This window comes from Taurulus bubalis (genome assembly GCF_910589615.1).
Source record: "Taurulus bubalis genome assembly, chromosome: 9".
NCBI lineage: Eukaryota > Metazoa > Chordata > Actinopteri > Perciformes > Cottidae > Taurulus > Taurulus bubalis.
In genome coordinates this window covers 18,604,947-18,628,534 of record NC_136597.1, presented here as the reverse complement: position 1 = coordinate 18,628,534, position 23,588 = coordinate 18,604,947, and the positions used below count along the sequence as shown (strand labels likewise).

Below are 23,588 nucleotides of genomic sequence, written 5' to 3'. Positions count from 1 at the left end.
CAACAAGATCAGTCAAGCGTGCATGGTCAGTTCCCTGTCTTTGACTTGGTGTTACCTTCTCCTACAGGTACATTTAAAATGTTTAAATAGTATTTAAATCTTCTCAGGATAAAGCCATCTTGTCGACTCAAGTGCTTAAGCTGGAGGATAATATAAAAGAACTGAAGGCCAAGCTGACAGGGGCTTTGTCTGACAAAAATCACTTGATCAAGGTATCTTATATAATCTTAAACTACAATATCTGACCCAAAATCAAAATACTATGTATTGGCATCATCACTCGCTTATTTTTGCATGTGTAGGAGAAAGCAGCTCTGCACCAGAGGGCCCAGGTCCTGGAGTCACAGCTGCAGATGGCCCAACAAGGTTCAGAGGGTTGTGACATTGAGCCTCATAACAACAAACAGGATCAGGAAACTGTTACAATGAAGGGAGAAAAAAAGGCTCTCGGAGAGGTTAAACACTTGACGTAGACATCTTTGAAAAATGTTACATTTTCTGAATTCTTTATTAAATGATCCCCGTTGTGTCGTTACGCCAGGCAAATGAAAAGCTGACATGTGAGCTGGAAATGATTAAGCAGGAACTGAAAACATCACAGTCTCAGCTACAGGAGGCAGCGGCAGAGAGGGTCACCAGCTCCAAACAGATCACAGCTGTGAAGGCAGAACGATCTCAGCTGGTCAGAGAAAAAGAAGAGCTATTGAGTAAAATGAATGAAGGTGACGATGAGTTAAAAAAGATGAAAGAAAAGTGCTGCAAGCTTAGGTGAGATGTTGAACAAGCACTATTCTTCAATATTTGAAAAAAAGACAGAATTATGATAGAGTATAATTACCTTGTCTCTACTGAAACTGAACAATTATCCAGGGAATCTGTGGAAGTTTTGGAATTAGAGAAACACAAACTGCAGGATCGGTGCCAGTGTTTGGAGGCGGAGGTCCTTGAAAAGAGGGAGAAGCTACAGCTGCAAGAGGGAGAACATCAGAAACAAGATGCAGTGAGAGTCCAGAGCATCGAGGAACTAAAAGCTGCGGCCTCACACTGGGCAGAGAAATGGCAAAAGATTGCTTTGACACTGCAGTCCACACAGGAGGAGCTAGAGGAACTCAAAAGGAACAACAGGAATGAAGTAAGACCATCCTTTGAAAATAACTATATTCTACATCAGTTTATTTGGACGCATCTTGATAAAACTTACATTTTTAAATCTACTTTCAACTCCAAGCAAAGGGGGTTATTTAACAATATGTTTTTTAACAGAAGGAATCAGACTCCCTTCTAAAGTTTGAGCTTGATGCATGCAAACGAGAGCTGGAGAAGAGCAGGAGTCCGGCTCTGCTTCACAGATATAAAGATAAAGGTAAATGCACTTCTTTCTTAGCAGTCTGTAAATATTCTCAACAAGATTACTCTTGAAGCAAAGCATATGTCGTTTTATTCTTAACCACAAGGGGGTGTTAAAGTGCTCTGACCTTGTATTTGTAGGCAGTGAAGCCTCAGTACAAACTGAGGACACAGAGACCCAGACAGTGTGAGTGGATTTTGATGAGATTTTCATTTTCAAAATGCACCATCAGCAAAATGCTCAAAATGAAATTCTGTGATCTTTCTCTTTATCGTGTACACTTCATCAGCTTATCACAATCCTCTTTGTTATGGGAGCCGCCATCAGACTCCCACTGCAGCCAAAACAAAGCCCCTGAGGTAACAAGATGTTCCGGTCTCGCTGAACTGAATTTGACCTTAATAATACACCAAATGTTTTGTGTATGTGGTACTGACAGTTAACTTTAATGGTAAATAGGTATGGATACAAAGCAGTGAAGTTCAAAGACTGAAGCAAAAACTAGCAGAAAGAGAGAAGCAACTGAGCGGAAGGTAAGCTTCCTTTGAAAAATGTACAAATTACTTGTTGTTTCAAAGACTAAGAAGTGAGTGTGGACAGGTTTTAATTGTTACCATTATAGGGAAGAGGCTTTGCTGCGTCTAGAAAGGCTGAGAGAGATGGGAAAAAATGAGGCTCAACTTAAGATTTCTGCTCTCAAGGTACAGTCGCTATAAAGCCAAAACATGCAATCTTATCGATCTATGACTCAAAACAATCATAGATTTGTGCTCAACCAACTGTGATCCAGCCTGTGTGATAAATGTGGTATTAACCATCTCCTCGTTCTTTATTGTGTCTGTTTCCCATGAACGCTCATGAAAAAGGCCTCTGAAGATAATCAAAAAGATGGAGGCCAAGCAAATGTCCCAACCACTGACTCACTGAGCGCACAGCTGGAAGGTTCGACCCAGGTTTAAAACAGCAGCTGAAGATAGTGTGTTGATTTTTCTCACTAGCTCAGCTCTGAAGCTTCTTCCTCCACATTTTCTCAGAGGGCAGGAGGAGGACAAAGCAGCTGCAGCAGGAGGAAGCACAGGCAGGCCAGAAGCTTCAAACATTGGGGCAGCTTTACTCGGTAAAGTTTATAAAAACAACACCTCTTAAGATGGCCTGCTTTGGTGGTGATGATGAACATGATACATGAATTCTCATCTGCAGGTTAAAGATGAGAAACCATCTGTTGAAGGCAGGAAGGATAAAATGAATATAGATACAGACCAGCAGAGGAGGATGGTCACTGAGCAGGTACATACTGCTTGATACTAACATGATTTCAGGTTTTCTTTTAATACAACGGCTCTAAGGATCCACTTAGTCCACTAGTTGGTCCACTATTTTGGTTCAGACTGAAATATCACAGCAACTGTTAGATGGATCGCTTATGAAATTATTTTCCTAAGATATCATACGAACCGTTGTAGAGAATACTTTTTAGGACTTTGCTGAAATTTACAAACTACCCAGAAGTAAATAAAGCAATTAAAAACCCCACCTTTACCAGCTGCACTATTGTGATGTACACATTAATGCATCAATAATTATGAATAATATAACATACATTATTCTGAAATGTCCCATTCTGCATAATGACAACTTTTACTTTTGATATACTTAAAAATGTGTTAATGTGTTAATATTTGTACTCTGTGGTACTGCAACGTTTACCACAGCTAATAAGCAAATGTCAGCATCATGTCTGACATTTGAGGGGGATAAAGTTAAACATTACATCCTCATACTGACATTGTCCTGTAGGGCGCCTAGAGTTGTTTAATACTTGTTGCGAATGCCTTGCAATCGGAATATATCATGTGTCTTACCATATTTGTAGTTAAAGAGTCTGTTTAAGGGGCAAGAGGGAAAGGAGGCTCACAACAGATCAGCAGCAGGTCAGACTGGAGCCTCTTCGCCACAAGACCGGTCCCAAACATCTAAAGTTGTGAGGGTAAGAACCATCTCAGCACCTAAACATACTGCTAGAGATACAAAATATTTCACTAATGTGAATATGTGCAAAAAGATCTTGTTGTTTTTCCCCTTCAGAATCCAGGGGACAGGAGGATTTGGCAGCAGAGCTCCGGTTTGATGCCGGTGTTTGAGGAGGACGAGGAGTGCAGTGACTGGCCAACAGGGGAGGAGGGAAAGCAGGAAGAAGAGGCTCATGCAGAGGAAAACTCCCCCAACCAAAGCCTACAGGTTGTAAAGGCTTAACATGACACCAAGTGGACTGGTTGCCAAGTCGAAACTCCATAAACAAACAGGCTAAAGAAGCTTTGTATGCCACAGCTAAATGACTAAAACATAAACATTAAAACCTACAGCCACCACACCGCTCAAAAGACCATCTATATTTGCCTCACTGTATGTTTCATAAATAAATATACTAACAACTGCAACAGATGCAAATTAATGTCATTGATGGCATAATCACGGCACACAGATTATATCACAGAATTAGCAGACCTACCCGCACATTCCTTCATTACACACACGGGTGTGCACTAATCCCCGCTTCTGGGGAGCAAACAGAACACAGGGTGGGGTGTCAGCTATAATCTCACATTATGACTATTTCTACTCTGTAAATAATCAGATTTGAAGCTGAGGGGTGAACCGGTCAGCTGGAACATTTGACTCAATGATAAGAGGATAGGAAAGAGTTACAGTACATCACTGTCTTGTACATGAGATCAGAGATGAGAACAAGTCAGTAACATTCAGACACATCATGATAAACTATGTATCAAAGCCATTCAATAGTTAATACGTCATGTGCAACAAAAGATCAAGGTCTAAATGTTAAACAGCAAGTTGCAATTTACACTGAAAGTATCTTTCCCTCTTTTACACTTCTTTTTAGCTGCTAATTGAAAAGGAGATGTGACACAAATCTACTCTGAAAAGCATTTATTAAAACAAAATAGAGAATAGATCTCTAAAAGAGGTCTTATCACACATTATGAAGATGAAATGAGAGATTTGAAACCGTTCTCTCCTCTGCCAGATGTCATCTTTGAGCGCAGAAATCTGCCATCTGAAGGCAAAAAATGAGAATCTGCTGCAAGGTGACGTTAAACATGAATCAGTGTAATAGTCACTCGTGTAGACCTGTGCTGTGAGCCTTTGGGAAAACTATGGGAGTCATGTCTTTATCTCAGACAGGGACATATCCACCAATACCCAAGTTGACTAAATAATGTGGATAACAAGATACTTTATTGGTGGATAAGTTCCTGATCTTAATTCATTTATCTTCTTCTTTTTGTGGCCTTCTAACTTCTGAATGTGCTAAAATACCAAACCGATATGACATTTTATAATATTTATCTTTGTATATTTATTTCACCCCCATTTTTCCTGATTTAGCCACACTAACGTGCAAGCAATCAATTCAGGACTGCCCTCCTGCTGCAAAGAAACTATCAGATACGTCTCATCACTGTTCAGATGACATTGACCTGCAGCAGAAAATATCACCATCCTGCTATCCTGACGGAATATTCCTGGCTCAGATTGTAGATATAAGTAGCCCTGATGAAGATGAAGAGGAGGGAAAGGACAAATGATGTGTTCCTGCATTGGGCAAAAGTTGCTATATACTGCAATACATGCATAGACCAATAATTAGAGTGCTGCACCAGCCAACAATAACCTTTTACTTAAATTACATTTAAGGACTTTACTTCAACAGTTTAAACTTGGAGGATGCTTTTACCTCCGATAAAAGTTTTAATAAAAGTCACCAAGCTCCGTTCGGCAAAAGTGTGTGTTTATTTATATGACATGATATGATTCTATATGATGTGATATGGCAATCATTACAGGCTCACATGAGAGTATGTATGTTTTGGAAAAGGAGGTTGCTCTTCAACAATGGGATACACGATGGAGTGCTAAACCCAAAATACAATGAGCAAAAAGAAGTTAACCAGCAGCACATCCCAGATTTAAAAGCAAAGGTGGACAAAATACTAACATTCACATCACAATAGAAACATGCCTCTTTCTATTGTATTATGCACATCATGTGATGTTAGCATCTGAAGTACATGTGTGTATTACATGTTCAAATGAATGACAAGATCACCCACATTGTAAAAGATGCATTCATACATTTAGTTTCACAAATATGACTTACATTACAAAGGTCATGTTATGCACTTACAGTACCATACCATAGTAGGATTAACAGGTTGATATATATTGAATAAAGGCCATTGTCATGAGTTCCCACATATCCGTCTGTAAATGCATCATTTGATACACAAAGTGTACACTTCATGGCAAAGGTGACCTATAATATCTTATTTTGTTAATATAGTACGTCAGGTCCACTGGTCATGAACTGTTTTTTTACAACACACCGGTCGGATCTTGTCGAGCCTCTGGTTGTACAGTGTGCCAGCGTGCCTGCTCCACCTTCAGACTGCACATGTCCCTCCAGTGAGCACGTCCTGCATCTGCACCCTCAGCTCCGATTAGGACTCGACCAAGACTTGTACCTTCTGAAAGAACCTGAATTTGTGCAGGAATGTGACATTTGCAGGGTTACATTACAAATACATCAACAGAAATGCATTGTTTGCTCCCAAAACAATTTCTACCTGCACGACGATGAACTCGAGCATGAGGGGCAGCTGACTGATGTCTCCTGGAGGCAGGTCAAAAAGGACAGAAGTATTCCACACAGTACGGGACCCTCCTTCAGTTTTTCTGCTGCTGATCACAACTCCTTGATTATGCAGATTGATCACCACCTGGTATTCTGTGCACAGGTATACATACATGATCAAATCTAATGTAGAATAAAACCTCATACATGAAGATTCAAATGCAAGCTTGAAAGAGAAGGTTTCCCACACACACATGTATTACATACATTTGAAACAGTGAATGGCAGGACAACACTATATTGTATAACCAACCCATTATAAGTATATAATTCATTGATTTGAGTCGGCATAAAAAAGCAACAAAAAAAAAGTTTCACAGTTGTAGACAAGCACTTTCTAATCCTCCAGAGCTTATGCATTAGTTTATATATATATATATATATATATATATATATATATATATATATATATATATATATATATAAAAAGGTCTATAACACACACAAATGTTTATGTACACTGCCCAATGAAAGCAAAGATGTTTTTACTGTCCACACATTTTCTACTGTGAATACACGATACAGTATGACATGTAAATTTACTTGGATTACCTCCAAGTAAAACATGGAGATAAATTACATATATTGCTCCTGCCCTAGAAATGCACTTTGTGCAACAAATACTTTCTGAATCTGATATAAAACAAAAAGAGATTATCCAATAATGTACACGAAACAGATATCATAACATCTAATGGCTCTTTCTACAGGACATGTTGTCTGCAATAAAAGTAATGCCTTGACCCGGCTAATGCAAACATAGATTAGATCTGTCAGATCAGAGATCCAGAGGAGATTGGAACATTTTCCTGAGGATTGTGAAAAGTGAGGGATTAAACCACAATGTCATTAAAAAAAGGGATGATCTCCTGCTGCATTCGAGTTCTGTAAGACATCATTTAATCCCCTAAACATTTAAAGCAAACATAGGGAATTACTTTACTTCTGCCCCTGAAAGGCAAAACTTGGTTTTGCCCACGCATGCTTGTATAATGTCTCTATACATAATGTCCTGATGGGATCTCCAAATCAAATACAGATTATTTCAAATTCATGTGACATTCAACACTGGTTTTACCTGTTGCGGCCAACGTGTGAACGAGACTGGCTAAGTTATCTGCTCTGAGGACCGTGGCTTTGATGCGATGGGCCAGAGTCTGATACTGAAGCAAAATGAAGATTTGTGGAGGACAGCTAAGCCCCTTACACATCAGTGCATCCTGTGAGGTCAGACTCTGCAGTCAAAGAGCAGAGAGGGAAACCTCAATGAGCAAGGAAAAAAATCAATCGCCAAAGGGGGGGTAATTGTCCTGACCACAGACACCACATATCCATTTGCAACACAAAAACAGCAAAAATAAAAGCAAAATAATTTAAATCAAATTATGTATCCATGTGTTCCCCTTTGTGTTTGTTTCAGCAGATGTTTTCAACTGGTAACCTTTCAACTGGATTACCAACTAGCTGGTCACACATCTGGTTTTTAAAGTGAAGTCGTAAAAGTTCTCAAAGGAGGGACCAAAATGGGCCCAGCAGCAGATTTTTTCCTTGGGGCCTCCCAACGGGTTAAACTGCCCATACCTCCATGTGTGTTAAAAATAAAGTCAACACCGGCTCACATATGTTAATTCAATATACCGATACCTTTTGTATCTTCCACTTGTTTGTGTTAAGCTCTTTTGTGAGGTGAAATGGATGCTCTGCTCTCCAGTCTCTTCCTCCACATTCGACCTCCAGTTCACCCAGCGTGGTGCCTCTCGCGCTGGGAACTTCCCGTGTGTATACGGCTATTCTCAGGGCACACTTCTGGAGCTCCTTCACAGAGCTCACCTTCAAAAGCATCACCAGACTGTGGGTTTCAGGACTGAGGTTGCTCTGGGCAGAGGCCTGTATGGGACAGGGATACATAGGCGGCAGACTGCCCAGCACAGACAGATCCTCCAGTCTGTGGGGCATCCCAGTGAGGTTCAGCACAGTGACTGCCAGAGTTTGCTGCTCTGGAGAGAAGGCCATAGTGAAATGGAGGCAGGGTTTTGGTGATATTTGAATTTGGCAACTGGCACTGGAGCTATAGCTCAGCGGAGCCAGTGGGATTGGTTCTTCAGGCATAGAAGGAGAGCCAGCACTGGGGCTGGTGAGCCTGCTGTGTTCATCATAAGATATTTTATCTCCCTTTACCATGCAGCGCCTCTGCAGAGCCTTACATGTTTTGGACAACAGACCCATATTGGGAAATGTTGGCAGAGAAGCATGACTGTGATCAATGGGTTTATAAAGGGGTGATGTTAGTGGTGGTGTGCTGAGGCGACGCAGGGAAAAATAAGACTTTGGCTGCTCCTTCTGTTCAGACTCAGCTCGAGCTCGTTTAGAGAATGGCAGAGAGGCAAATTCACTCTCCGAAGGGGCAGAGCTGGTGAAAGTTGAGGGGTACTCCACTATGTCTCCATCAAGCTCCTCGTATTGCTGCCTGGATGCTGTCATCGCTGCTGAGGGAGGCGGGTTTTGGGCAAAGGAAACAGGCTCAGCAGGAGCTGGTGCTGATGTCACAGGATCTTTGTCTTTCCTTGCACAAATCTGACTTGTCCTCCAGCACAGAATACATCCCAGGAACAAACTCAGACAAAAGACTATCAGGCCGACCAGAAGAAGAATTTGGAGGTGAACTGGAGACATAAAAGAGAATAAAAAGATCCATCAGATGGCAGCCATTTACTATTTACCCGTGATTACATAAAACAGAACATATACCATTTTACCTTATTTCCCCGAAAGCATAGACCCAATGTTTCTTAAAGTACTGTTAAATCACATGCCCATATGTACATTGAAAACAAATATTGCGCCAACTAATGTAAATATGACCAACCTATCCTCTAAGACCATACCTTCTACTTGTTTGGTGAAAAGGACCTGCACCAGAAGCCAGAAGAAGAGTATGACCATGATGCCCTCGATCATACCCTTACAGCAGAAGAGCAGCACAGACTGCCACAGAGGCTGACCTGGGTACTCCTCATCCTGGTAAGGCATGGTGCCAACCTTGTGCTGAAGGTTTATCAGAGCCTATTTCAAAACCCAGAGGTCCCAGTGGAGAAGATCATTAGTTGGACTTCTGAAAACAGTGCTGGAGGTATTTCCCCTCATGATTCTGCTTCAGTCAATCAAAGCCATTGTTTTGGAGTGCAAAAGTCACAAAGGCACAAAAACAACCATTGCCACATCTTGGATTGTTAGAATCCCACGTTTCAGCTTTGAACAACAAAATGAGCAACCAAACCTGCACGCTACATTAATTTATAAATATGATTTCTCATATAGCTATAGTCAAGCAATGTTCCGCAACTGCAGGTGTCTTTCCTGGTTCAAAGTTGAAAAATATCATCCTGTCGTCCCTACTCGCATGGAGTATATTCCAGTCTTCATCCCAGTACAATGATCTCCTCATCGGCAGAGTGACTTGACTGGTATTATTTCTCCCTGGCGGGCGGGGGCCTGTGGGCGGAGATATCATCTCATAATACCTCAAATTGTGCCTGAAGCATCTTTCTACAACAGTGTTCCAGATGCCAATCCAGCTGTATCACTATAGAATAACTATCCCCCGGTAAATCCTGAAACACATGCCCCGCCCTCATCCTCATACACATGAGCTCTTATCTCCATTAGTATAACCTCTGTCAGAGAGGTCTGGTGCAGAGTTCAGGAATTAACTCTCCATACGGACGCTTTCTCTGCTTCCTCTTCCACACACACAATGTGGGGATTTTTCACTTTTTAAACTTAATCTGATGGGAAATACATATTGTGAAAACCACATTTACAAATTTGCTTTGACATCAATATCTCAATTTGGAGCACAATGTAAATGATTATTAAAATCCAGGACAGGATTTTTTTCAGAGATTAATCTCTTAATTGTTCACAGGTTATTGGTTAAATATATTAAAGCTACTGGAAGTAACTTTTGTAAAAAAAAGAAAATTGTTTTGGCGGTCCCTTTGGACGAAAGTGGGAGTGTTTCCAAGCTCCAGAATTCCCAAAGAAAACCTCTCATTTTACTGCAGACGGATCTGACAGTCTTTCCCTTAAATCACCTTTGAAATGAAAATATGAAAGTTAAGTATAAGTGAACCTGAATAAATACAGTTATATTATTTTCTGTTCTAATCTATTTTTTCATTTGTAACCGTGAAGCACTTTGTAAACCAGGCTTTGCGAAGTCACAAATACATTTGAACATAGAAGTTCATTCCTGAAATTGGGACACAAATGTGTGACAAAACTATTTGAATTGGCATCATTGATGAAGAGGATGAAGATGCAAGATGCAGTTGAAAGCTTAAAAGAACAGCCATTAAGTAAACCTTATATTGCGGTTATGCATGCATTGTATAACATGTTTACTTGCTTATTAGGGATTTGTTCAAGCTTAAAACTATAAACAGACCATTTACAAAACTAACATAAACATGATTGTATGCATGCCACATGACGAGAACAGCTAACTTTTTTGGAACATTATGTATGATCCTACTTATCTTTATAAAGGCAAAAGCCTTGAAGGGTTCACAAAGGGTTACTGTCTGTGTGTAAAAGAAGGAACAGTCTTTCTACAGCACACAATATTGTTTTATTCTTCATGACCACATGTCCAAGTTCACAGTGACATTTGTTTGCATGATTGATATGTCTACTTGATTGTCCACATACAGTATATTTCAGCAGATGGCTTAACCAACACATGCTGCATTAAGTATTGCATATTTCTCCAGAAGAGTGAGGTAGAACTGTTTCAGTGTTCACTTGTCAAAAGCTTGAGGTCATTAGTGATACATTCTCTGTGTGTATGCAAATACAACACTGCAATATATAATGAGATACAGTTAAACAATGATGAGTCCAGAGGACATTCCTGAATCCAGAATAAATTCCAGAGAAACTTACCAACATGGGAAGTCAATTGAGGTAAATGTTGAATCACTTCCATCCTACATACAATTCCCAGCAAAATGTTGTCTCCATTTATTTTGCCTTTGTCAATTCAAAGCAGACTTGAAATAAAGATTCTGTAAGTTTAAGGCCGAGCCAAATTATTAAATAAGAGTTAAATGAAACATAATACAAAACATAAATCCAACCAACCTGGAGCAAATTTCTCTAATAAGGAACCCGATGGCGTACATAATCCCTGAAAGTTGCTATGAAAAGTATAAAGTATGACCTTTCACTCAAATGTTTACAAGGAGGGATACAAAATGGCTTCATAAAACATAGTTATAGATAGGAGCTATGACATTGAGCTAAGGCTTTTTGGTCTTCATTAGCTGCACTTTTGGCAACCAATTTGCTCTACTATGAAGAAAGGCAGCTACAAAACCATTTGATAATTTGCTATAAATGCAGTTGACACCCAACGAGGCTATATAGACACTTCTGAACAAACCTTTTAAAGCCCTCTAGACATGAATGCCACTACATTTTAAAACATAAAAGCTTCTAACAGGCACAAAGGTAACTATGATCTGAATCTATATTATGGTCAATTTGTAAGCCTTTCAGGTAAAATATCAATGTCCCCTTGACAAGACTCATTTAAAGCACATTACGTTGTCAAAATGGAAAAACAAATGCTAAATTTCCTCACGCGTTACGGCTGAGCTTCACTGCTTGAGTGAACAAACAGGAGGTCAACTAATACAAGTAGAGGTGTACAAGCAAACAGCAGTATAGTTTACATAGTTCTTGCCTGACAAGAGAAGTATGCATATTGCAAATGTATTAATTAATTATTGAACTACAGACAGATTTAAAGACCAGTGAGGCTTAATGTGGTCCCTTGGAGGAGGAGGAAGATGAAGAGGAGGGACTGTGTGAGGAGGACATGGCACTGAAACCATTTGTTCCCGCCTGAGTTACGTTCTGTGACGCCACAGCAGCAGCTGACTTCTGGGCGAACAGCATTCCTGCAATACAGACATCAGAGAGAAGAATAAAGATAAAACAAATAGATTTTTAAAATAACATATTCCACGGTCAAGCTCATGGCAGAATTTATATTAATTAAGTACTTAATATTCAGAGGAATAAAGCCTTTAGAGCTGCCGTTTCAATAGAGAAACAGATACGCTAATTTGCTTCATGCTGGGAGTTAGATGGGCAAATTGAAACCACTCTCATGTCTGTGCACAACACATGAAGCTAGAACCTGCAGGCTAGCTTAGTTTAGCATACATAATAGAAGTCTTTATATTCAACACCTGCTTGCTAAACTATTCTTGCAAACCGAAAACTATGAGTAAACCGTGATTCTATTATTAAATACAGTGCGATGTATTGTATAAAGTGTAGTCTCACATCTCAAAAAAAACGAGCGCTGGTTTCGCAATGTACATTCCAATTGACTACAAAGAAGATAACAGAAATAAAACAATTTATTTATATATATATATATACATACATACATACATACATACATACATACACACATATTTAAAACTAAATAACAAATGTATTAAAAAAATTATACAAAAACCTTTCCTCGCTGCTTCTTTTCTCTTAATTTAAAAACACACAGAAAGCTCAACACCCTGTTAGAATGTAATTACTCACCTGAGTAAACGGTGCCGTTGACCTCCACAGATACACTGATGCTGGCTGCTCCATTTGTGGAGATACTCAGAGACATATCCTGTTTACTCCCTGTGGGAGAAAAAGAAAATACTCCAATTTATGGCCTTTCCCAAAATCATGTTAAGTGATGACAGGACATGTGTCATCACAGCGAAGGTTAACTCACCATGTCCATTGTTAAGTTTGTGGTTCATGGGGTTGAAGTGAGACGCAAAGGCCAGGAGATTTTGCTGGAGGGCCTGCTGCATGAGGCGCTGCTGCTCCTCCGCCATCCGCATCATTTTCTTCTCTGGACCGTCGGCTGCAGCTCCTCCAGCTCCTCGCTCCAGTCTATCTCTGAACTGCTCCAACGTGACCGCTTGTGCCAGCTGCTGCTGCTGCTGCCCCAGGGACAGAGCCATGGGCAGCCGGCTGGGTAATACAGGGGTTGATATCTCATCTGACCAGGAAAAAAAACACGGTGAAAATGATTTGAAAGAAAAAGCAAAGGAAGACAGAAGTTCATACAATGTCTGAAACATTATCCTGTCTATGAAACCTGTATTAATAAAAATACATCTGCTCAATGTGCAGCCTGGTTCACCACAAAAAGTTTAAATGGTTAAAACATTCTTTAATAATCAAGTAGGAGGTGATCAAAGTACCAACTTTAAGACATGGATGATTTACAAAATCAACGGAATCAAGGATACCAGTTTTCTTACACAGCACACAATGTGTCATACCTGCGTTTCTCTTCAGGTTTGGGCTAGCGGATGTATTCAGGCCGTTGTGTCCGGTCGGGGTTGTTTGCATGGTGGGTGAAGAGAGGAGGGCATGTGAAGCGGAGCTCGGGGAGGGGGAGTAGCGGTATAAGCTGTTGGTGTAGCTGGGACGTCGACCTTCTCTGCGATTACTGTCAATGGCAGCCTGCAGCTCTCCTGGAGAACTCAGACCCTTCTTCTCACACTCAAACGGGTAAAGGTACTTCATATATCTGCAAAAAAATATATTATTTGTCAATTGATCTGGCGCAAACAAGCACTATATTCAAGCTGTGTTCATGTTTAAGCTAACAGAGCTTCTTTAATTACTACTACACGTATAGATACACACAGCATAAAAGCAAGTATAAACTAATATGAAAGAAAGATATCAAAGCTGGTGGATTTACTTTGCAGAAATGATTTGTAATGCATTTGTCATTTTATTTTTCTGCACAAAATGATAATTTTAATTATTTTGTAAATTACATAGCTGCCTTCAAGATGAAAAATAATGTATAGCAAACCTAATGGTAAACAATAATGGAATAACTGTTAGATAATATAATAATTTCTCAAAATGTAGTCAATGCCTCTCAAACAAGGTTGAAAATATATGGGTATTTATTAATGTGATAACATATGAAATACTATAATGCGTTCATTACTAAAGGCCACACACCACATGGTGTAAAAATACTGAAAGAAATTAGATATCTAATTAATTTGTCAATGTTATAATAATTATTGTTCAATCAATTGAAAATGTTATACCCAATGTTAAATAATAAATTCAATCATTTCAGGATATTACATTTTAACCCATTTAAAGAGACTTTAAAATCACATTTGAACAAAAATATGTGTCTACTCCTTCATAATGAAGCACATTTTATTCTTTCGATTGTCCTTGTAGAGAATGTCTGTCAATGAAACAGCTTTTGGGCTTTTTTTATACAAATGAGAGAAACACGTACTGGGTGCGGAGAGTGAAGGCTGCGCTGGTGATGGATGTGGGGAGGTTGAGACCTTTGGTAATCTCCCTCCAGATCTTCTTGTTAATAACCTCAACCAGGCCTCCCTTCTCTGTCACAAGCTTATAAAGCCTGTACAGGTCCAGCACCTGCTTTGCCATGATGGGGATGCGGTTCACAGGAGTTCCTGAACGAGTGAAAGGAGGAGACAGACACTTTTTAAACATCTACTGAAATGTGTTTATTGTCTTTGAAGTCTACTTCTGAGAAGTTGGCATGAAATGTGAAAAAAGGACAAAGGAGAACCACAACATACTCTGAAATACGCACCGTAGGGTCTGAGGTTAATGTTAGGTAATGTGGCTTAGCACGTATAATCTGCGTGGATAGACTTCTCTAATGGAGTTTATTTCAGACGGGTGGGGGTGGGGACAATTCCACAGCAGATCTGTCGCCGCATTGATTTGAGCGCAGGGGGAGGGGCCTGCCAATCACAGGGTTGACAGCTAACCCATGCAATCCCGACTTGGAGTAAAGCCAATTAAGCAAGGAGGCTAAAAGCAGTTGTAGAAACAAGATTTATTTGTGCTTAAGATGAACACGTCACAGACAAACAAGCATTTCCCATCATTGTGACCGTCACACACTCACACACACACACACACACACACACACACACACACACACACACACACGAGGAAAGATTGCAGACAGAGTCCCGCTGCATTTACTTCTGTTTGACTGGGATTTGTTTTTATTAGACCAAATGCACAACTACTTTTACCGTCAGTTAAGACAGTGACGAAACTCTGTTGACAAATTAATAAATAATGTAAAGTGTATGTATGTATATATATATATATATGTATTATTAAAACTAGCGTGTGTTGTTGCATTCACTTGCTATAATTTCTCAAAATACCAGAAAGATGTCCCATAGCTACTCACAAAAACAAAAGGATTTGTACAACCTGAAGGCTTTAATTTGGACTCTTACCTCGTTTTTGCATAAAGACAAAGAGTTCATCTAGGAACTCCTTCCGTTGTGTGTCATTGTCTAGTTCATATAGCTGTAAGAAAAAAAAAACAAACACCATGAGCAACAAGACAATCACCTTTTAATTTGACCATTTCAGCCATTTATTCATTGACATGCATCGACTAAATCTTCTCACCTTGGCAAAGTCCCTGGATGGTTCTCCTTTTATTTTTCCTCCGTCATTTTCCTCAGCCCAGATGGCATTTCCTCTCTGTGACTACAAACAGAGAGAAACATTAGTCAACTGTTTGTCCTTCAGATTATACGATGAGTTCAATGGAGGGAGCATGGCAAACGTTTAGAAGTGAATTGCTCAATTCAGACGAAAACAGATATGGACAATGAATGGTGTTGTATACATACACGCACGCTATATAAATACTCTCAATGTGATAGCATTCCTATTTAAAGCTTCTCTTTATTTGTTAAATTTTCCTCAAGGACTCTGGACTTTGTGCTTTCCACCTTGTGTGTTCAAGCCTGCTTTTTTCCCAGCATTGAAATCATGTTGACTGACAGTCAGACGGTAAACCACTGGCATTGTGTACAACTTAAGGGATACTACATCACATTGTGTATTCTATGCTATTTTATATATATATATATATATATATATATATATATATATATATATATACACACACACACACACACACACACACACACACACACACACACACACACACACACACACACACACGTGTGTGTGTGTGTGTGTGTGTGTGTGTGTGTGTGTGTGTGTGTGTGTGTGTGTGTGTGTGTGTGTGTGTGTGTGTGTGTGTGTGTGTGTGTGTGTGTGTGTGTGTGTGTGTGTGTATATATATATATATATATATATATATATATATATATATATATATATGATTTAACTAGATTTCTCATACGTTTCCCACCAAAAGGTAGCATGTAAACGCAGGGTTTTTAAATATATGTTGGAGTCTGGTGGCTTTGAAGAAAACATTAATTGTATGTATGGATGTCACATAGCATTGCACCAGAAATGGGGCAAAAACTATTGTGTCCAACAGGATTGCATGTTTCCATCACTGCTGCTTGGAGCCGATAAATCCCTGTAACTACGGCAGAGTCATTTGTCCCGGGAATGAATGACAATTGCAACCTTTTCCACTAAAGACAAAAGCTAGAGGTTAGTGAGTGGAAGTGGGTTTTTGTCGAGTGGGAAAGGAGCTTGGCTCTGCTGACTTTGCAGCTACTAATCACACCACTGTTTCCCTTCACATAAACTGAACTAGTAGTTTACAGTAAATACTGTATGTGTTCATGCCGTGTCATTTTTAGTTTGCTCTTGTACGTGTTATTTTATATACTTTGAATTATTTTTCACTATTTATTTCTTAAAAAAAGGAGTGTCCCTTTAAGTGGGCACTGTAAAAAAAAAAAAAAAAAAGATTAATGAAAGTTCCCATGCTCATTAGGTAGTTTAATGTGACTTGTTATTCCTCCATCACCTCCCCCTTTACATGACAGTTAAAGGTTAAACATGCGAGTGGAGGGCAGTGTGTGTGCAACTGTGTGGAAAAGCCTGCTGAGATGTTATTGTCCTGCAAACGCACGCCGAGAGCTGCATGATGTTGCAAGTATGAAAATCAAACATGGTTGGTAGAACATTCTTAAGAATGGCCTGTCATTACAATTACTTTATTATCCCTTCTATTTTTATTAAAAAATGACATTAAAAATCATTCAAATTAAGGACTATTGTTGATCTGGTTGCAGCTTATGATTTGTCACACTTTTCTGCTTTAAAATCTGTCATCGGTTTGCTTGCTCAACGCTGATAAAGGCTCACACGCCTGTCTGTTCATGCTCCTGTTTCATATTAAAACAAGCATGTTTATTATCAAAAACTAAATGTGTGTTTGTATGTGACAGGATCAAATGCTTGGGTTTTATAAACATAACTGTTTTGTGTTTCAACGTCTTTCCTCATAACAATTTTACTTGCATTTAAATGCCTCATTTTGTACTTAAAACACATTCACTAAATGTTTGTTGTGCCAACCTGATCTCACCTGGGGCTGATACCAATAATACCCATTACATTTCACCTTTTGAACTACAAAATACATGGGAACCAATAATGTGTCAGTCCAACAGTAATTCTGCTTTTGTTTAGAGTAAAAACATGATTCAAACTGAAAATGCGGACACACAAACAGCTTTATGGAACTCTAACGCAGAGGTTCCCTCTCAGCCCATCAGATCATTCTAATGTATTTGAAGCCATCACATTCTAACCATATCTCCATTATGTTTAGCCAACTGTTTCAGCCATCTATACAAGACTTTTATCCAACTGTTCCTTTCTCACAGTCACACACTTTAAATCACAAACACAAGTTATACAGCTGACTGATATATACCACTTTTTTTTATTACTTAATTTCATTTCTACCAATAAATACAGAAGTGAGTTGCTCCTTTGGCTGGGAACCACTGTTTTTAAATGGACCCTTAAACAGCAACCTTTTCGTTGTAAAATAAGTTAGCATTCCTGTTTTTCGTTGTTAAACTACTTAAACAAAATGCAACTGTATGTATCCATTTTAAACATACAACTGTATGGCGGCACAGCTGTTGACAAATCTAATGACTTTAGCTTAGACATTTCTGATAAAAGACTTCTACTCCCCCAACAGAAAGCGTATTGACGTGAAGGTAGATAAACATCCCGGTCTTTTCACCATGAAATGGAAATAAAACCCTTCCCCCTCTTATTGATGAGCAACTGGGACCTACTGTGGCTCTATTAACAAAGAGCTTTCAGTTAATTGCTCACACATTTTTCACACATTCAGCCCTGGGAATCCTGATAGTATTCAGTATGTAGGTCAGGAAAAGGTTTCTTTTGTTTGAAAAAAAAAAAAAAGGCTTGATTCATGTGTTTTTCAAGATGGTTTTATATATTAAAATGACAAATTATCCGGTTAATGCATATTACTAAACCCACAAAGTAGTTCTTTCAAAAATATGTCTGTTCGACCATTCAAGATAAAACCTAAATAAATTACAGTCCATTTGAAATGCCCCTAAGAATTACTCAAACGGTAAAAGGCCTCTTATAATTAGCTCGATTCAAATCATGCAGCTGCTCCAGCCGAGCAGCAGTGTAAACATATCCCTCTTCAAATGTCAATGTAACTGCAGGGGGAGAAAATGTTTAATCCAAATCAAATTATTGAGCCTTTAGTCACCCGAGCAAGTCAAGATAATTTATCTGGCCCTTGCTGTGCGGTGAACTGGGACTGTGAGCAAACAGGGGCCTTTTATCCCCGCCCACGAGACATTCAAGGCTGTACAGTGAGACCAGACCGCACACAAGGACTGAACAATGGCTGCCCAGCATGGGGGGGCTTGCACAGCCTGTCCACATCTTCAAAGATGTTTGATTAATGAAATGACTGGAAGAAAAAGCGAAAGAAGTTAGAGAGGGGGGCAATTTTAGGATGAAAAGAGGGTAACAAGAGTAAATATTTACAGTAATTTACGCTAAACACCATTAACTTGCAGGAAGAACCCATGTCAAGCTAACAGAGTGAACGTATTTACTCAACACTGCCAAACTAAACACACAATACATTTTAGAGTCTGGTTATAAGCTGCATGCAAATTAACAAGAGCTTGCTGAGCGCAATAATGTTTCCTACAAACGAGCAATGATAAAGAAACGTAATGCTTTTTAGCTAAACACAGGAAAATAGGATTAAGTTAAATATCTCTAGCAAGCCCTCCTAAATCTTGACAAAAGGAAATGCAATTCTCTGGCCATATAATGTATTGATTACTTGCAGTTGAATTAAGCTGCCATTAAGTGTTGCCAAGCGACGGCTACAATATGCAAAGCTATTCACTGAGCTATGTCAGGCAAGAGGTTTCTGAGCGTATATATCATTTTGGTTTTAGTCAAAAAAAGAACCAGTAATGTTTCACTCCACATGTAACCTGTACCAAAAAGGCAACAGAGAGGAAAGCAAAAATATGAAATATCTCTAAATAATGAACCTGCGATGTGTAAAACTGATAACAAACCAGCAGTCCATTCTGCTCCACTGAAACTATACTGTAAGTAAACTTTATGTGTGGCTGTTTGCTGGTATGCTGTGAGGCACTAACCCAGCTGTCCTTCTGGCAACAGGCCTCATGAATCATAATGTATTGTATTGAAGTGGGGCCTGTTTAAGGGGAACACACATACAGAAGAAAAATAGATATCTGAAGGGACCCTCTGTTTGCTAAAAGTAGCCAAACATATCTGTTGGAAAGCACTCGTAAATATTAAATGTGGGTCTCATTTAAAAGTAGAGCTGTCCAATACAAGAAAAGGGTTAATTACTGAAAGGATTTGCTGGGTAAGGGGTGGCCTTTATCCAGCAATTCCTTACAGCAGTTAACCCTTAAGCCAACCTTGTCCATAAATACACGCTTGAGACTATTTCATTAATCCTCTGCTCTCATTTTGACTTCATCTCTGTCAGGCCTGAACCGGCAGCTTTGAACAGTTAGGTTTGGCCCACAGCCAAGACCAATTAACTGGACCAGTGGCGAGGTCGCTTTTTCGACAGTGTGAGAAATGAGGTGTAGCATAGCAGAAGGAGAGATCTCTGGCCTGGCCATTAATTGAACACTATCAAGTTTGGGCATCTTGCCAATAGGAAACGCTCCTTCACCCCACATGTGAGAGAACAGGAGGCCGACCAGGCAGAAGTGAGCCTCTCGGAAGAAGTCAACAATTATTAATAAGAGTTAGAACACACACCAGCAGACATGGAGAGATACAGATGTTGAGCTCTTGAATTGAGGCTCTGGCAACTTAAAAATTCGGTTATAATCACTATAATATATCCAAGAGTGGACAGAGGTATTACAATGGGATTGTATATGTAATGTATGAGGGGAAGCGTCCACTATAAAAGTAATAAACAATACAGTGAAGAAAAACAATATGTCTTTGATTTGTGCAGTTCAATCAAAAGGTAACTTACTTGTTTCAATGGCTCGTCGTATCCCCAGTCAGCGAAGCCATTGGGTGACGTGAAGTTGTGTTGGCCTGCAGGAGACAGAAGCTCTTTCTCCTCTTGCTCCTGTTTTATTGCTGAAGGCGGAGATTCTGACATTTGCTTCACAGAAGATGAGTGAGGTGTGGAGTACGGAGCGAAAGGGAAGGCAGCAACCTGCTGGAGGCCAGGCTTCTTCACTTGCTGATGAGGCCCGTCCCCCTCATCCTCATTGTCTTCCTCCACCTCGTCGTTCTCTTCAGGCTCCGCCATTTCCTGTTCCTCATCATCAGAGTCTTCATCTTCCTCATCTGGATCTATTCTGCCGAGATGGCTGTTCAAAGCTTGTTGAGCTGCTTGATAAGTCGGTCCATCTGCTTTGCCAAATAGTGTGGGTTCTAGACTGGAGCCAGATGCTCTCGCTGCAGCAGCGTGTTGAGCAAACAGGAGCTGGGCGTGAAGAAGATGTTTCTCCTGCAGGTTCATCTCCAGTTTGGCCCCATGTTGTCTCTGCAGCTGCTTCATCACCGCCTCCAGCTTCACTCCGGCATTACTGGACTGTGGACACCCAGCTGAACTGCCCTCCTCGGATAGGTTTGACTATATGGACAAAACATTTTTTTAAATCCCCAACTTAATTGAGAAAATGTTTGATGTGTGTTTTTGCTTTTATACACACACACACACACACACACACACACACACACACACACACACACACACACACACACACACACACACACACACACACACACACACACACACACAGCAGAAAATTATCCAAAATTATGAATAATGGAGACAGCATTCAACAAGTATAAGAAGGCTAAAAGGGTCAAATGAACCTAATTGTGTTGTTTAAGTACTAACTATATTGTCTGATTGAGGGTATACATATTTGTTTTGGAATTCAAAACAACATAATGTAGGTCATGTAAAGGGGAACTTTCAAAAGAGACGCTGTCTGAACCTCAGAGAGCACAGTAATGGTGGATTAAAGTGAGACAAAACTTAATGGCTTGAGACAATAATTACATTCATTTAGTTGATACAATAGTAGCAGGATAAAAAAAATCTCACTAAGATTTACTGTAACCGTACTTTTTAAAATGCTACTTAAATATGAAAGGATTAGGGTTAGGTTGTATCACAAATAGTTTTTTTCGGTTTTTAAGTAAAAACTTAATTATTCCACAGGGGAAATAATGCGAAAACAAGGCCTACCCTAATAATCATGGAAAACGCTGTTCCTAATTCGAAAAAAAAGCAAAACTAAATCCATGAAGGTCAAATGGTCCTGAAAAAGTCTAGATTAATCGCCATTTGCTTTGTTACTGTAACAAACACGAGTAGGAGCGTTACCAAAGAGTCGTCGACGCTCACCATTTGCGCCTTTGAGTAATCCATCATCGCCAACAGGTCGTATCTAGTTTTTCCTTCTTCCCTCCGGCAGAAATAAATCGCATCGCATGACCAGTTTCTTTTTTAACCGGAAAAAAAAGATTCCTCTGATCAAATGTGATTTAAAAGCCAGTGTTGTTCGGAGGCCGGAGTGATCGGAGCTAGAACTGGAGGAGGGGTAAAACGGCTCTGCGCTTTACCTCCCTGGTCACTGCGCATGGAAACTCAAACATCTTTGATTGTCTTTGACTGAGTGGCCTACACCCCCAACTCGCATGAATGAAAGGCCCGCCCCGTGCGTAAAGCTCGTAAAGTGGGTTCTCTGTCCACCCACTTCACAACGATATCCCACCCACTGCTCGGATCCTACCAGGGCGGTTATTGAGATAACACGACCTTTACGAAAAAATTATGGAAAAAACATTTTCATTCTCATTGCAACGGGTTCTGACCTCTAAAGCCACCGCCACCGCGAAATCATTTACATTTCACAGTAGAAACATGCGTGGAAGTTCAGTCTATGAAGTCATAGCTCAGTGGTCATTGTTCGTTTCTCTCTTTGGGGCAGGATTAGGGACATTTAACAATAGGTGTGTAAAAGAGGTCATCTGTTGGAGGTACTGCAACGAAATGGTCCATTTTCATCTCGGTCATGGTGTCATCAAGTAGATGTGTGTGTTGCAGTCAGATCAACTTGATCACTCTGTTGGGAATGATTTCAAGGAGATCAAACAACAAATACGGCGTCTGACTTTTGCTTGGCAACAAAAACAATTTGAACTGCAATTTGTTGAACGTCTCAATTTGTTGACAGGGAAAGTCCAAATATGTGACAATACTGAGGCCGTGCTTATCGTGACGTCGCTATAAAAAACAACAACAAGGTAGATGCTGTTGACATGACTAGATTGATTACAAGATTAAGAACAAAATGCTTTTTGATGTCAAGAACTACATTATTTTTTTCAATGTGTTAGGCAGACACTTTACTTAAATTGAAAAATAAATCACATAATCAACACAAGCTGTCAAATGGTGAATTATTGCACGTGAAAAGGGCAAACATACTAAACTCATTCCTCTCAAATAAGTAGACTTTGATAAGAAGTGGCTTAATAGCAGGGACAGATGCAGAATTGTGACTGATTCAATTAGAAGTTTCTCCTATTTTTCCTGGTTAACTATATAAACTTGCAGGGTTTGACATTCATGTTTGTTTTACTTGCTACAAGGTCAGACTTGTAGGACTTGCAGGGTTTTTATTTCCTATTTAAAAAGTATTTGAATTATTAGCAGTAAGACCAATGTTATTTGTCATGTTCAATCCTTTAGTAAGCAATCTGAAGTTTTACCCACATCCCCCAATGCCAACAGACATCCTGTTTCCAAGATAGCCGAAGTGCTTGCCTGCCCTTTAGCCCATAAACTTTTACCAGCAGCCATGTTCTCTTCACTGCCTGATTGGAATTGCAGATGTGCAACTCAACAGAAGGCAGCAAGATGGCCCACTCAGCTACTTCTATCATTCTTTTCATTTTTAACCACTTGCCTGATTGAGCGCGAGTTGCTAGATTTCCTCGACCAATGTGGCATTTTAGTTGCCCAATGGCAATCGGAAAATCCGTATTGTTGAGCCCTGAATGGAGGGATTAATGTGTTTATGATTTATATGTTGAAATGGTCAAAAACTGGAGTCGTACATACATTCCAATACCTTTGACTTC

The 23,588-nt window shown here is 39.7% G+C and overlaps 2 protein-coding genes across 3 annotated transcripts; one reads left to right on the top strand and one right to left on the bottom strand.

Annotated features, from left to right (window-relative positions):
* The first annotated feature begins 407 nt into the window (after positions 1-407).
* LOC306741019 (uncharacterized protein) lies at positions 408-5,135 on the top strand. 2 transcript variants are annotated; one of them, XM_079223271.1, is made up of 14 exons: positions 408-455; positions 542-768; positions 871-1,132; positions 1,264-1,363; positions 1,489-1,534; positions 1,638-1,707; positions 1,808-1,881; positions 1,971-2,049; positions 2,215-2,290; positions 2,383-2,465; positions 2,549-2,635; positions 3,222-3,335; positions 3,434-3,586; positions 4,757-5,135. In XM_079223271.1, exons 1-14 carry the CDS (start codon positions 426-428, stop codon positions 4,763-4,765), a joined length of 1,410 nt encoding a protein of 469 aa, XP_079079397.1. In that variant the 5' UTR covers positions 408-425; the 3' UTR covers positions 4,766-5,135. The 2 variants fall into 2 exon arrangements, with proteins under 2 accessions (XP_079079397.1, XP_079079396.1); XM_079223270.1 differs by having other exon boundaries at positions 3,434-5,135.
* A 6,750-nt stretch (positions 5,136-11,885) lies between these two features.
* On the bottom strand, positions 11,886-21,873 carry LOC306741536 (AT-rich interactive domain-containing protein 3B-like; the record flags this gene model as incomplete). The annotated part of the gene is made up of 9 exons (XM_079223838.1): positions 11,886-12,025; positions 12,672-12,761; positions 12,859-13,131; positions 13,418-13,668; positions 14,413-14,596; positions 15,407-15,479; positions 15,585-15,659; positions 20,452-21,063; positions 21,847-21,873. The coding sequence occupies 9 exons, from the start codon at positions 21,871-21,873 to the stop codon at positions 11,886-11,888; spliced, it is 1,725 nt and encodes a 574-aa protein (XP_079079964.1).
* Between the last annotated feature and the right edge of the window lie 1,715 nt (positions 21,874-23,588).